A 14247-nucleotide genomic window follows, 5' to 3' on the forward strand; every position below is an offset into this window, starting at 1 on the left:
CAACAAAGGCTTTTGTTTCAACTGTGGAATAAGCTAAGCATTTCTGAAGAAATTAATCTGACATTATAAGTAAGGAAAGCTGCCTAAAGACAGCTGATAGGAAGTGCCTAACTCAGGAATTTACAGGGACTTTAGGCTAGCTGAGTATGGCTCTAATTACATTATTTCCATCACACTAGTCTATAATGAAAACCATAGTATTTAATATCCTTATGGATTGTATTGTGTTTATTTTGGATTTCAGTTTCCATTTTCTGTCTTTTCTGATGTATTTTGTCCTACAGCTGAAATCTGGTTGCCAGAAGCCCTTGCTATAAATGTTTGGTCTATGAAGTTGAACATTTAACTACTGTAATGAAAATACACATAATATGTTCCTTAATTTTTGTGATTTATTTTTAAGATACTATGTTTAAAAGGTGATGTCCTCATCCTGGAAGTATGACTGTTTTCCTTAACCACAAGCAAACTTTCTGTTTCACAGCATAGCTGAAGATCTTATCATCTGAGAAGGTTGCTTCATCTATTTTTTTTATACTGAAAGGCCAAGTTCATTTGCTATTTCATTAAACTTCCTAAGTCCCCAGGCCTTAAAGTTCTTATGCATGTTTACATTCAGTTATAACTGTTTAGTCTTCAGCACTTTGCTTGTAGTACAACCAAATACTACATTTTAAATACATGAAGCTGCTTATTTCTGTCCTTTGTTTTACAAAGTATTTTTACATATAATGTGCAGAATACTGTGAATCGTTTTTAAGATAAGAAATAATTTAACTAATATCTCTCCGTTTTAGGAAGTCCAAACTCCAATTGTTGCCATGGATTACATATTATTCTTCAGTAATTCCCTTTCCAGCTGTTGTGAAATATAGACGCTTCTGTTGATCTTGGAACTTTTTTTCTCTGAGTATCAGGATGAATTAGTTCGCTGGTTTTGAAGTGTAATACAAACACCATGTCATCGTTCAGGCTCTCTTTTAATATGCAACAGTTTCCAAAAATAGTTTACCAGCAGCAGAAGCTGCTCTGTGTTAGAGTTTTTTTAAGAGGGAAGTGTGGAGAATTTTTTGCCTTTGATCAATACTTATGGGGAATTTAATTTCTTACATTTAGGGACTGGTATCTGAAATAGGCTGGGAATGCTTCAATCCTTTTCCAGTCAGTTAGAAGTAATGTATCTAGGAAAAAAGCTACAGTTCTGTTCATTAAAGTGATCACTAGGTACAGCTGAGATGATGTCCCTGATGATCTTTGCTGACAAACGTTTATTTAAATTTCATAGGTCCCATTTTCTGAGTAGCGTTCTGAAAGGGAAAAAAACAAGATACACTACGTTCACAGGCTGCCACGCCTGTCCCGTTCACAGCTGATTCTTTCCATAATGGCTGCATTAAAGATTAAAACCAAAATATTATATCTGGCAACATGGCAGCAAACATTTAGGGTAGACAACAGTCAGAGCAGTGAAGCACCAGAGCAGATTTCCTGCAGATGTTGTAGACCCTTTGGTACCAAAAGCCTTTAAGAGCAGCTTAGAAGAATGACAGCAGTACTGTTCATTAGGATTATGATATGCAATAAATGACATCTCAAGATCGCTTCCAGCCCTGTGAGCCTGAGGTTTTGACTTAGTTCTTAACACTGCCAACATATCCTAGCACCTCAGTCAGATTCATCCCACAGGAAACCTTGGCATGGGCTTTGCATCACGTCCTAAAGGTTATATTAATCATCCTATCAGCTGGTCGCAGCACATCCTACAGCCTCAGTTCCTCTGGCACCTCATCTTGGGGTTGCAGTTGAACACACCTTTGCTACCGTGAGAATGCGGCTGTAAGAATCATTGCCCTTAGAAAGATTTAGTTCATCCTTTCCCACTTTTAAACAAAACCTCCCACACCCCCCGACCACAAAAGGCTCACAGCATAGTCATTTCTAGGCTCAAAAAGCCTTCTTTCTTCTCAAAAAAACCAATATTTACTTTAAAAGATCAACTGAAAAAAATGGAATACTATGCTATGGACATCTTGCTTAGAGCAGTACTTTAGTTTTGCATCACATGTGGAAGAAGGCCTGAAAAATGCAGGCTGTTAGGATCCCACCTGGGCTGGGTCTTGTTTCTCTCTTCTTAGCTACATGATGGGCTGCTTCATTAACCTAAATCCCACCTCCCCTAGTTAATGGTTGGTTTCTGAACCCAATCTTGTATCAACCATCACCTGGTGCAGTCACTCTCCTTCCCACCAAGCTTGGTATTGTGGTTCCCTCCCAACGGTTTGGCCTGTGAGCGGTCACCCTTGCTGGGATTCCTCCCTCCATCCTGGCAGGTTTAGCCACTACTTTCGGCTTCTTTCTGAGGACTGCTTAGACCAGCAATATGTAGGGCTTAGACACGGGACAGCTGTTGTAAGGGTTCAGTGCTGACACTCTTAACATGACTGGCAGTTCAGCTGATGGATTCAAAGGGAATAGGATTAAGCGAATACAGCAGCTGTAGCTTGGCAAACCAGGGCAGGCTCAGGGTTTGCTATATGATCCAGACAAATGCAAATGAGTATTAAACAGCCGGAGCATAAAAACATAATCACATCTTATTTCACTCTTCTATTGACTTATGTGTTGAACTATCGTTCTCCTAAGTTTCCCAGCCTGTTTGTTCATTTAGGAGGGCTCTTCGGATGACTGCTCACCACACTGATGCAGAGCAGAGTTATGGATTTCTGACTCACTGGAAAGGGATCGCAGTGTGTGTGTGTGTGTGTGTTTTCATATGTGTAGCATTAAACTGGTTCAACTTTATTCTGGCAAGTAACAATCAAGGTCTGAATTTGTAAAATGAAGAGATACAGTTGAATATTGTCTGAATAAGACCAACAGGCTCAAGGCTACGCCACCTATCTGGTGCATATACTAGCCACAGTCCTATTCCTACAGATCTTTGGATAGTAAGTCACGCTAAAGAGCTCTATGTCATGCAACAGTGTATATTGCAGTAAGTGAATTTTCCTTATGTTGGCCAGAATTTGTTTTATCCATTTATTTCTGAGGTGTCGGAGATCTGAAATTTATCATGCATAAATATATACATAAGCCCAGTCCAAGAAATATCATAGAACTACTGACAGAACACTCTAGGATTTCCGATTTTGCAGTTTTGGAATAACTGAGTAGCTATGAATACTCTGGCTATGAATACTATCATATGCTACAATTTTCTACATTTTAGCCATTCACTTACAGTATTTTAGTGCCAAATTAAACCCCCTAATTGTTACTAAATTTAACACTCATTTCTTGAAAAATAATTAATGATAATTATGAGCACAATAATTAAAAAAAAATAATAATAATTTTTATTCTGTCCTAAAAAAAAGGGGGGGGGGGTTGCATTTACTGATGTTATTTCAGATAGTCCTACATTCTTGTGTTTTCAGTTTTGCTGAGTGAACTTACAGGTGGCAGTTATATGAGCTGCTCAATGCAACTGCACGTACAATGGCTTTTTTTGTAAATATAGAAGTGCTGAAAAAAGTCACGTAATAGATCTTAGACAAAAGAATAACTCTGTCTTAGTTATCTTGAAAGATGATGCATACAAAATCTAATTATGTATATCATATAAGGAAAATTCAAAACATGTATCTCTTAAGTTTGAGGTCGATCGCCAACTACAGCTGTAAATCTCTCATTACAAGCAGTAAGGAACTGATTTGTCATCAGCTTCACTGAGGTCAATGAAAAGATTCAGATAAAGCACCGTGCTTCTTTTATCATGAAACAAATGGTTTTGGAGAATGTTTATCTTAAGAGCGAAATCAAGGTTGGTGATCATTCTAATAGGTTGACGATAGCAAAGATGCTGTATAAGAAATATTAAAAAATAAGGTGTTAAGATCAACTGGGAAGAATTTCAAATGCAAATAAATACCACTATAAATATTCTAATTCTGCAGTGATATATGATGGAGTAATTAACCCAGGAGAACCATTCTTCTTGGCGGGGAATAATCAGGTTTATAATAAGCATACCCCTCTGGACATTCCATTTCATTCCCTTCCTCTTTCCACATGCAAACGCATTTTCTGCATGCAAAGTGTGCATTTATTTGCTTTCTTAGATTAAACTAGTTAGTGTCTCATGGCATACAATGTCTATGTCACATGAGCAAAGAAGGCCAAATTAATCAAGAATATGGGTATTTAACATCTGATTTAAAGAGGTTTTAGACATATTTCTGCTATGTCACTGAGCATAGAATTACCTGCCAATACAGAATTTATTTAATGACTGTGACTGCCTTTGACCACAACACTTAGACATTTCCAGGAGACAGAAATTTAAAAAAGAGCTCACAGTTAGCTTGTAGAATTATTTAAAGAACTAAAGTATCATAATGTCATTTACTATACTTAAAAGGCATTCTTTATTATAGAATTATAGTCTTTGGTTCCAAGTTAGTGCTGAGAGTGATAACTCATGCTTGAGCTTGCACTACAGAATCTAAGGATGAAATCTTGATCCAGTTGAAATCAGCGAAAACTTCTTTCTTACAAGCATATAACTTTACTTCATTTTTTCTGGAGCTTTTTTCAAATTCAGGTTCAGTGGGGTTCAGAGAATTTGGTTCTTTCTATAGAAATGTGTTTGCTTGTAACCTTGCCCAAATCCAGAATATTGGCAGTGCTGTTTTAAAATGTCAGAGATGCCCAGAAAATAGTCTCCAGAATAATATGCATCCACATTTACTACTTTAAACCTAAAACGCGTTAAGAAATTAGGCTAGATAATGTTCCTGTAGTTTCTGAAGTATTAAGGTATTTATCTTAAACAGCTACAATAGGCACAAAGTTGAGTGCTTTACCATATATACATATATAAATATATCTATGGATGTTTTATAGAGTCAAAATGTTTAATTAAAGGTAAGGGCTCCTATAGAGTAAATAGCATGCTTTAAGTAATGTAAATGTGAATATGTGACAAAGTACCTACTTTAGAGCACATGTATGTTATTAGTCTGGACTTGATTATTTTGCCTTATAGAGTTTCGACATATATATATATATATATGTGCTTTGGTGTTATGTGTGTGCTTTTTTTCCCTCGTGGAAAATACTATATATATATATGTGTTAGCTTCCTTGAAGCTACGTTTGGAAACTTTTATCATAAATATCAGTTGCATAATTTGGTTACAGTCTAGACTTCAGACTAATTACAGGAGGTACAGTTACTTGTACATATTAATATAGCTTTTACATATTAATGATAATTTTGAAGTGGAACTGGATCCCTACCTTTTACTCTTCATGTGCTTTTATTCCTACATATTTTACATGACTAAGGATTAAAACATCATCTTGACATAATCTTAAGCATAATTTCACTCAACATTTTCTCTCTCCTTTTGTGTTTGTGATTAAATTGTTACTTCTTTTTCTCTCTCTCCCTTAGTTACACAGTAAGGATTTTTGAATGTATATTGTCATCTAAGGTAAGCTTTCATATGGTTCTTGCATATGAAGCTTATGACTGTTTACAGGTCATACAATGTCTGCCTAGTATGGCATGATTTTCATTATTTCACTTAATGAAAATGATTTTTAAAATTAGTAGGATGATAGTTTTAATGTCTGTAATTCCAGATTTTTATAATAATAGCATGTTATGGTAATTCCTCTTAGTAGTACATCCCACTACCTTCTAACAGGGCATGTTTCAATGGAATTTAACAGTGCATGAGTTAGGATGATTAATTAGCATGAATAAAATGCAAGTAATAAAAGAACATTTTGTATTTACAGTCGGTTATTTTCATATAGGTATATACCTCTACATAAATGAAATATTTATCCCACAGTTAATTTCATTTAAAACTGAATGATTCATACCACAACTTGCACTCCATGAGTTGAAAAGAATGCCAAAAAGCATGCTTTTTTTTTTTTTTGTCTGTATTGTGCATCCACCTAAGGTCGGGAGCGAAGAGTTCTCCAACAATGACGGTGTTAAATGAGACAGCGCAGTCTCATAGTCATTAGTAACTAATAGCACTTTAATTAGATAATCCTTGTGTTAATGAAGGTTATAAAATCCTAAAATCTGTACTCGGGATAAATGCTCTATGTAAGTATCAGCTCAGTTGCGTTTAGCTGAAGCATTCCGAGACAGTGATATCTTCATCCTGGCAATGTACTTTTGCTTTAAAGCTTTTGGTGTGTTCCAGAAAAGGCTCCGAAGGTAAGTGCAGTTATTAGCAGGTGGTTTTGCAATTTACAGAACAGAATACTTGTGCAGATTTGTAAAAGGAATAGTAATGGTATGTAGCTTTCTTACAACAAATGCCACCCTTCACCTCGAGAAAGGGCAGACTAATGTTTTAGCAAAATATTTATCTTTTTCCCACTGTTCCTTCCAAATGCCATTTGATTTCAATGAAATCAACAGAAATACACGTGTTTAGTTGCCATGAAATTTTTTTTCAATGGCATGAAATGTCACTCTTAATTTGGATTATTTGTATTAAATTACTACTTGTACATCAGTGGGATCTGCTGTGTTAGACACTACATACTTCTTTTTCTGGGCACTGAAAGAAATAATTTTGTCTTGGATCGCTAAAATTATTAAATATTCTTCAAAATCTTTTGCATTGTCCCTTTTTCCATGCTAATCAAAGACAACATTAAGTACCTACAAGGGCTTTCTTATAAGCCCAGGTTTTTTTTATAGCAGTAACTTAAAAGAGGTTTGGTTCAGTTTTTTTTACTCACGGTGGCTAAGCCACAGGCATAAAGCACATAGAATGGTACTTCTGATACCTGTTCAGTGAATATTGACTCCAACCATCACAAAATTGGGCGAAAAAAAGGAAAAAACTGAAAAGTTTAGTTTCACAGAGACAGGAAACAAAATTTCAGCAGGGCTGGAGGAAACGCTGCATACAAAAGGCGCGTATTTGTCAGTGGGGCTTGTGCACATGGACATTCACTGCTGCAGCTGAGGAAGATGCTCACCACAAGCGTGGAGTAAGTCTGCTCCATGGATCAGTGCAGGACCACCCACAGCTCTCAGATCACACACCGGTAGCTTCAAGGCCTGGGAAAACTCTAGAGCTTTTGGGGAGTAAGCACCTGGATCCAAGATGATTATATGTGGGCTAGTTTTTATTCAAAAGCGAATCCAAAATCATTCTTCAGACTTCCCCAGCAGATGAAAGTTTTGACTTTTGTCACCTCTCCCTGGAGTCTAAAGGCACCTATATCTAAAATCCTGGCTTTTTTTCATATTTTTACATGTGTCATCCCACCTATTATTTTCAAGCAACATGGTAAATATTTTGCTAAATACGTACACGACCCAACACTAGAAGAATTTGAATGTCTCTGCATGTTTTCCACAACTCATCAAAGTCAGGTGTTTTCTACATTGTTCCCTCTGGGCTGACTTCCATCTCTGACTGTACTCCATTCAGCCTGATGGAAATCCAGCAGGGAGGGTTATCTGAGGTGAAACTTATTGTAGACTATTGCATGGGGTGAGATAAGTGACTGAATATATGACAACCTAGAAAGGAAATTCATCCTGCACAAGAGGACAGGAAAGTTGTGTAAAGTACAGAGATTAAATAATGGTTAATTCTAGTGCTGGACTTCTGAACAGGGATGAATTTTACCACATCTCAAAACCAAGTACGCAATAGGGACTGACTAAATCTTTGTTGCTTACGCCAGAAAATAAAGGTACAAAGCTGTTGCTCCAGGGACCCTCAACCTGAAGATTGTCTTATTCCTTGTTTTTAGGTGGGCTTTCGTTCTTCAGACTATTGATGGATGGTGTGCCTCCGCATATCATTGATTCATATATGCGCGAAGTACAGGCAGACAAGACTGAGGGGAAGTGAGAGTCCGTCCACAGTGTTTCCTCCCACCGCGCTGGAAATTGTAGCAGAATTACAGCATTTTAGTTTTTGCGATGACAGAAGAAACGTGCGGTTGGGGATTTCATTCCCCCCCCCCCCCTTTTTTTTTTCTGTTTCTTATCTGTTGTTTTGTTTTCCCTACCTGCTCTTACTGAAAAGAAAGAATACGCATGGATTGCTTTGGAGTTGAAATGAAATGAACTGAAGACAACACACGTTTTGTAATGTTCAGCTTTGTTTTCTGTTTGATATTGTGTTTGTTCTGTTTTTTAATGAGGAAAGAGGAGAAGCCGCGTAATAAAAATGAGGAAGCAGTCAGATTTGTACTCGGTGGTACAAAGCATATCCTTCTCAGACTGAAAGTACATGGATTAGCCAGTAGCTGTGCAATAAGACCCTTGGAATACATACCTCTTTGATAATGTATCTTATTCACCTGAGAATTGTTAAACAGAATATGGTTTTACTATAACGTAATTAATACATATGTACTTAACGATCATTTAAGCTGAACATATCTTCCTTTAGAAGTTTTGGTTTCCTAAATCCAACCCATGAGTCTCTCAACTGAGCTGAAATTGTTTTATTTAATGTACAATAAATATGAAGTGTTTAAGATGGATCAAGACTTGTTTACTATTTTTTTAGGTTTTTTTTCTGTCTCATCTTACCACATTTCTTGTTTAATCTCCACATACTGTAAAGCAGGAACTTGAGCCCACTACACTGAGTGGAAAACAGTATTGGCAGTCACCTAACCCATCGGGCTTACACTTTAAGATACATGACACAGAATGTGACTGAAGATAAATGCTACAGATACATGCAATTTTCTATCTATATGTTTTCAATATTTTAAATATTATAAATGCCAACTGTGACTGTCTTCATCATTACGGATCCGCCCCCTCCTTCAGCAATTCACGGAGCTCTTGTAGGTATCGTAGCAGAAAAGGGACTCCGAGCGTATCGCTTTGCAGTTTACCACGCAAGGCAAAAATGCCTTAGATAAGGTAAAACGTCTACATTACTTTTCCAACTCCAGCGTCACTAACCTCCAAGTATTTCAGGAGTGGGGGCAATTGTCTGTAAGTCTCCGGTAAACTCTGAAGCATGTGAGGCACAAGGTCACACGTAATTAGGCCAGGCTGGCGATTCTCTATTGCCCTGTCATTTATTAACCAGTTCTCACTCTGGCTGTAGAGATCGGGTAGGTTATGTGCTTGCTGACTAATGATTGATCTCCAACTATGGTTCATAAAGATACAGGTCTGCTTAGACCAGCAGTACATTACAAGATGGTTATCTGACATCAGTGCCTTTTCAAACATCCAGCAGTCGGTAATTATGCAATAATAAAAGAATGTGTTACTATGAACTGCCACTGCCGAAGTGCTGGTTTTGCAGTTGAATTACCACTTGTTTCCCTTTGAAATGTATTTTCCCCTCTGAATGCATTTTCTCACTTTGCTCTGTAAATCTTACTCACTCTGAGATCCTTTTTTTCTTCTTTCTCTTCTTTCTGTCTTTGTGATTTCTTCTGTGCTGCCATGTGTGCAAGGAAGCAATTCTCCATTCCCAGCGATCCTGGACACCCCCACCTGCGTTTCACCCCGATCCTGCCAAAATCAATTCTCTCCTACCCATTCATTCACACCCACGCATGAAAGACGGCAACACGTGGCAATACGTCTACTAAGAAGAAAAAATCATAAAGGATTAATAATTTCTCTTTATTCTGTATCTCACCAGTGAACCGGGACTCCCTTCATCTGTTCTGAAGCACAGAAGGCTGTGGGAGAGGGTCAGTTTGAACATATGCTGTGCAGGTTTAAGCATTGAAGCACACATCCCTCATTTAAAATAATGTCAGTTTGTTGAGATACAGTATAGTCAGCATCAAAAGCTATCATTATTAGGAGTCTGTGCTTTTCAGTAAGCCAAAAAGGATGCGTGTAGCCACCTGCACTTTGTATGCAATGATGTTTACAGCTTCAAGCTTACGCATCTATCTGCCTCCTCAGCCTTAGTATACCACACATAATAACCTGGAAGCCAGCATAAACCTCAGCTTCTGTAGGCTCTCTGCTGACAGAATTAGCTACTCTAATTTCTACCAGATGCCAGCAGTGTTAAAACACAAGCTGAACTAAGCTACTTTTCACTGTGTGAACGGTAAGCGTTATATTCGGATGCCCTTAATTCCTCCCCGGTTGCGTTGCCCAGCGCTTGCCGTTGGTTGGCCCCCAGGCTGGAGATGGGCCACGCCAATAGGAAGTACTGGGTATTGGGCTGTGGGTGGAACTGGGATGAGTGGGCATTAGCGTGCTATAAATTCATGCTCTCACTAACTATGCTGGCCAGCCAAGTCTCTGGATTAAAAATTAATTGAAAATGACTTTGAGAGGAATGACAGGATGCAGTAGGATAGGAAAGGGTTTTCTAGTAGATGTAAAACAGGCTGCAGAACCTTAAATAGTGAATTAAAAAAATGAAGTTTTGATTTATGATGATTTGCCTAATGGGATTCTCCAGGGATGGTGTTTGATAGATGAAATAAAGTGGCAAAAACCAGAGTTAAGAAAACGCTAATGAAATGGGCTGTCAGTACCAGCTTGGGAGAATAAAGACATACGAAAGACAACAATAACTACAGGCAAAACAACCTAGAGAGAATAGAAGCAGCAGAATATCATGCTGTAGAAGATATGAGCCAGTGCTCCCAAGAAGAAATTTCTTGAAAGTCAGCTCACATGGAATTTCCAGGAAATTACTGAACCTGAAAGAGACCTAGGAGGAACAGAGACCAGCAAATAAAACGTGGTCATATGAGATAAAGTAAGCGCAAAATAGCGCTGTCCAGCGTGACCTGGACAGGCTGGAGAGCTGGGCAGAGAAGAACCTAATGAGGTTCAACAAAAGCAAGTGTAGGGTCCTGCACCTGGGAAGGAAGAATGCCAAGCACCAGTATAGGTTAGGGGCGGACATGCTGGGAAGCAGCTCTGAGGAGAAGGACCTGGGGGTCCTAGTAGACAGCAAATTATCCATGAGCCAGCAATGTGCCCTTGTCGCCAAGAAGGCCAATGGCATCCTGGGCTGCATAGGGAAGACTGTGGCCAGTAGGTCGAGGGAGGTCATTCTCCCCCTCTACTCTGCACTGGTGAGGCCACAACTGGAGTATTGTGTCCAGTTTTGGTCTCCCCAGTTCAAGAGGGACAGGGAACTACTGGAGCGAGTCCAGCGAAGGGCAACCAAGATGATTATGGGACTGGAGCACCTCCCTTATGGGGAAAGGCTGAAGGAGCTGGGACTCTTTAGCCTGGAGAAGAGAAGGTTGAGGGGGGACCTGATTAATGTTTACAAGTACCTAAAGGGTGGGTTTAAGGAGGACGAACCAGGCTCTTTTCAATGGTTCCCAGTGACAGGACAAGGGGCAATGGGCACAAGCTAGAACATAGGAAGTTCCGTTCAAATACACGGAAAAACTTCTTTACAGTGAGGGTGACAGAGCACTGGAACAGGCTGCCCAGGGAGGTTGTGGAGTCCCCTTCTCTGGAGATTTTCAAGACCCGCCTGGATGCAGCCCTGAGGGATGTGCTTTAGGCAATCCTGCTCTAGCAGGGGAGTTGGACTAGATGATCTCTAGAGGTCCCTTCCAACCCTGAAGATTCCGTGATTCCGTGAAAACACAAAAGCCCCAGGAGAAACGAAACTAGTATGGGTTTTATGGCTTATGGTTGGTTTCCTTGATGTCTCGTAATATGTGAAACCAGTTTAAGTCTTCAGCTAGTTGCATTATTCATATTATCTTTTTGCTACGTACACTCTCCATCAACTAGTACACGCCGAGGTTATAGTCCAATAGCACTTTTAATCCTTTAATAAGGATTTTCTTTTCTGCACACTTTCCCATTTCTGGTAGGAATTTAGTATGTTTGGAAGCTCTGCCTCGGTGTTCAGTTTGATTTACACAGGTCAAGGAAATTTATTACTTGGAATAAGAAGGCAGACCCAAATGTGTATAAACACACAAAGAAGAATCAAAGTTAATAAAAAAAAAAGGAGGGGCTTATTTTTAAGGAAGCCAGAGGAAATTATTTTGTCTTCTCTTGGCTTGCTCTCTTTGCCCATGGAAGAGCATTTGGCAAATAAATGTTACTGTTGTATAAGTACAGATCCATTCTCAATTTGCTGTATTTGGAGCTTGATACAGGCACTGTAGTTACTTTTCATTGAAAGATCAGGGCCGCCGCCAGCCCATTTTTCCCTCACTGAAAACAATCTCACAAATACAGAAAGGGGACACATGCAAAACTTTTAAAGAATACCTAAATTGAGATATGCTGTTTATAAGGAGGTCTTTACTGAGAGTCAGAAATTTTTAAAAATATTCCTTTTATAAAAAATGTTTCAAGCTTCCTGTACTTCCTTTTAGGGGCAAAAAAAAAGTGTAATATTGCTACCTTTTACAGAGCATTGTGAAGGGAGACTTTCTTTATGAATGTCTTTTGTTGCATTTTGAGATTCTGGAGCAAAAGGCATTCTATTTTAAGCACCCTGTACTTAGTGTCACTTGATTTTCATGGCCTGCTTTCCTGACTGACAAGTAAAGCTGCTCCTTTGCTGAAGCAGAGAGCATTTGGAAGCAAAACTGTATCCTGAATACTGAGGAAACGCTGGAAGCCTAAATGCACTGCATTCTATGTTCTAAATGCACTAAATTCTATGTTTTCTTGTCCTATGCCTTGCTGCTGAATACTTTTTAAATTAAAACAAATTCTTCCCCAAACTCAGTGATAAATTCAGTCAGGGATCTATTTCTTCATCTATTCATGTGACCCTAACTTTTTATATCACTTACTTTCCCCTCCACTTCTTTTCCTAGTTTTTTTCTCTGCTTTTCCTCTTGGTATCACAAAGAGCTTGGGCAATCTCTCCATAAATACCAGTACCATTACGTTCATCGACCACAGCGATGCACAGGGTATTAAAAGAAAGTGTTTTACCTTTTTCCAAACACAGCAACTCCAGTGGACTGGGGATCTAGCAGGTTGTGAATCTGACACATTTCCCTTTTCCCATTCTCTCGTTGGCTATTGCTGAATCATTCTTCATTGTGTAATGTACTACTCCCTCCTTTGCTGGCAGTTCCTCTCTTCTGTTTCCTAATCCCTAATCCCAATTTCCGTATCATACTGCATTTAGTGATCTGTAAATGAAATCAGCTGATGAACAATATAGCACTCGGGATGCACGCACCATATCAAGGGATTTTGAAACCACCCTTTTGCTTGTGTCAACCATTCCTGATCCTAGCAGTAGAGAAAGCTACTCAAAAACATATTATCAAAGGGAGTCGGCTCACTTTGAATAACAGGAAACTGCTCTGTCCAGGAAATTGTTGTTCTGGCCAGAAAGCTGCAGCCTCTGACTCACAATGGAATAACTTAAAAAAGGATTCCTGATTCTAAGAAGATGCCATTCGGGTATGTAATGCTCATTAGAGGTTGTATTTTATACTTTCTACTTTATCTTTGACACAGCTACACAGCACTTGGCCACCTTCAGAAACCACATACCTTCCTAGAGAGTCAGGGATACATCTTAAAATCCTTCATGTGACCAATTCAAATAACTTGACGTGCCACAGTTTCTGAAAAGGCGTTATTTGTGTCAAAGCACCATCTCCAAGCAGGTGAACGAGGTAAAAGGCAGTCCTGCGTAATGCAGTCGTCCTGGTGACCCACAATGGGTATGATGGCCACTCCCCGGGCCTGTGGGTCTCTTCCTGGTGTTGGAGGCCCCCTTGGCCCATACAGTGGGGATCACCTGCCTGCAGACGTGGCTGTGGTGTCCTGCCGGCTGCAAGGAAGTCGCCTGCTGCACAACCAGGCCTTGCTCTGGCAAAACACCTCGGCGGCCACCCAGTGCGTGATCCCCCCGCTTCATTACAAAACACGGAAAAGGAAAAATAAGATGAATAAGGAAAAAACACAGCGGAGAAGGGGTGTTCAACCCACCCTGCCCACATCCAGCAGCGACGAGAGGAGATGTGAAGGGCGGGAAGAGCCCTCGCGGGGCGCAACCCCTCCACGACCGAGGGGAGCCCCATCCCCTCAGGGCGAGGCCGGGCTGGGGGACCCGCCATGGCCAGAGCAAAGCCCCCGAGAAACGGGTCCCCTGCTGCGGGGGAGCCGTGCCCTCGGGGCGAAGGAACCCACAGCGCGCCCGGGCCGAGGGCGCCCGCCCGACGTTAGCCAGCCCCCGCCCGCGGAGCCGCCGCTGGGCGTCGGCCTCTTCCGCCTCCCGCCGCCGCGCCGCG

At 40.0% G+C, this 14247-nt stretch overlaps 1 protein-coding gene across 5 annotated transcripts in view; it reads left to right on the forward strand.

Moving 5' to 3' along the window:
• MYBPC1 (myosin binding protein C1) overlaps positions 1–8547 on the forward strand; it is a 79821-nt gene extending 71274 nt beyond the window's left edge. For 3 of the 5 annotated variants that reach the window (XM_054182562.1, XM_054182568.1, XM_054182584.1), the window contains 3 exons: positions 3957–4015; positions 5459–5498; positions 7807–8547. In XM_054182562.1, the coding sequence (XP_054038537.1) occupies positions 3957–4015; positions 5459–5479 (80 nt within the window). In that variant the 3' untranslated portion in view covers positions 5480–5498; positions 7807–8547. The remainder of the gene's footprint in view (positions 1–3956; positions 4016–5458; positions 5499–7806) is intronic. The other 2 variants (XM_054182592.1, XM_054182576.1) reach the window with 2 other exon arrangements.
• The last annotated feature ends 5700 nt before the right edge of the window (positions 8548–14247 follow it).

The sequence above is a fragment of the Rissa tridactyla genome, chromosome 1 (assembly GCF_028500815.1).
Source record: "Rissa tridactyla isolate bRisTri1 chromosome 1, bRisTri1.patW.cur.20221130, whole genome shotgun sequence".
Lineage (NCBI taxonomy): Eukaryota > Metazoa > Chordata > Aves > Charadriiformes > Laridae > Rissa > Rissa tridactyla.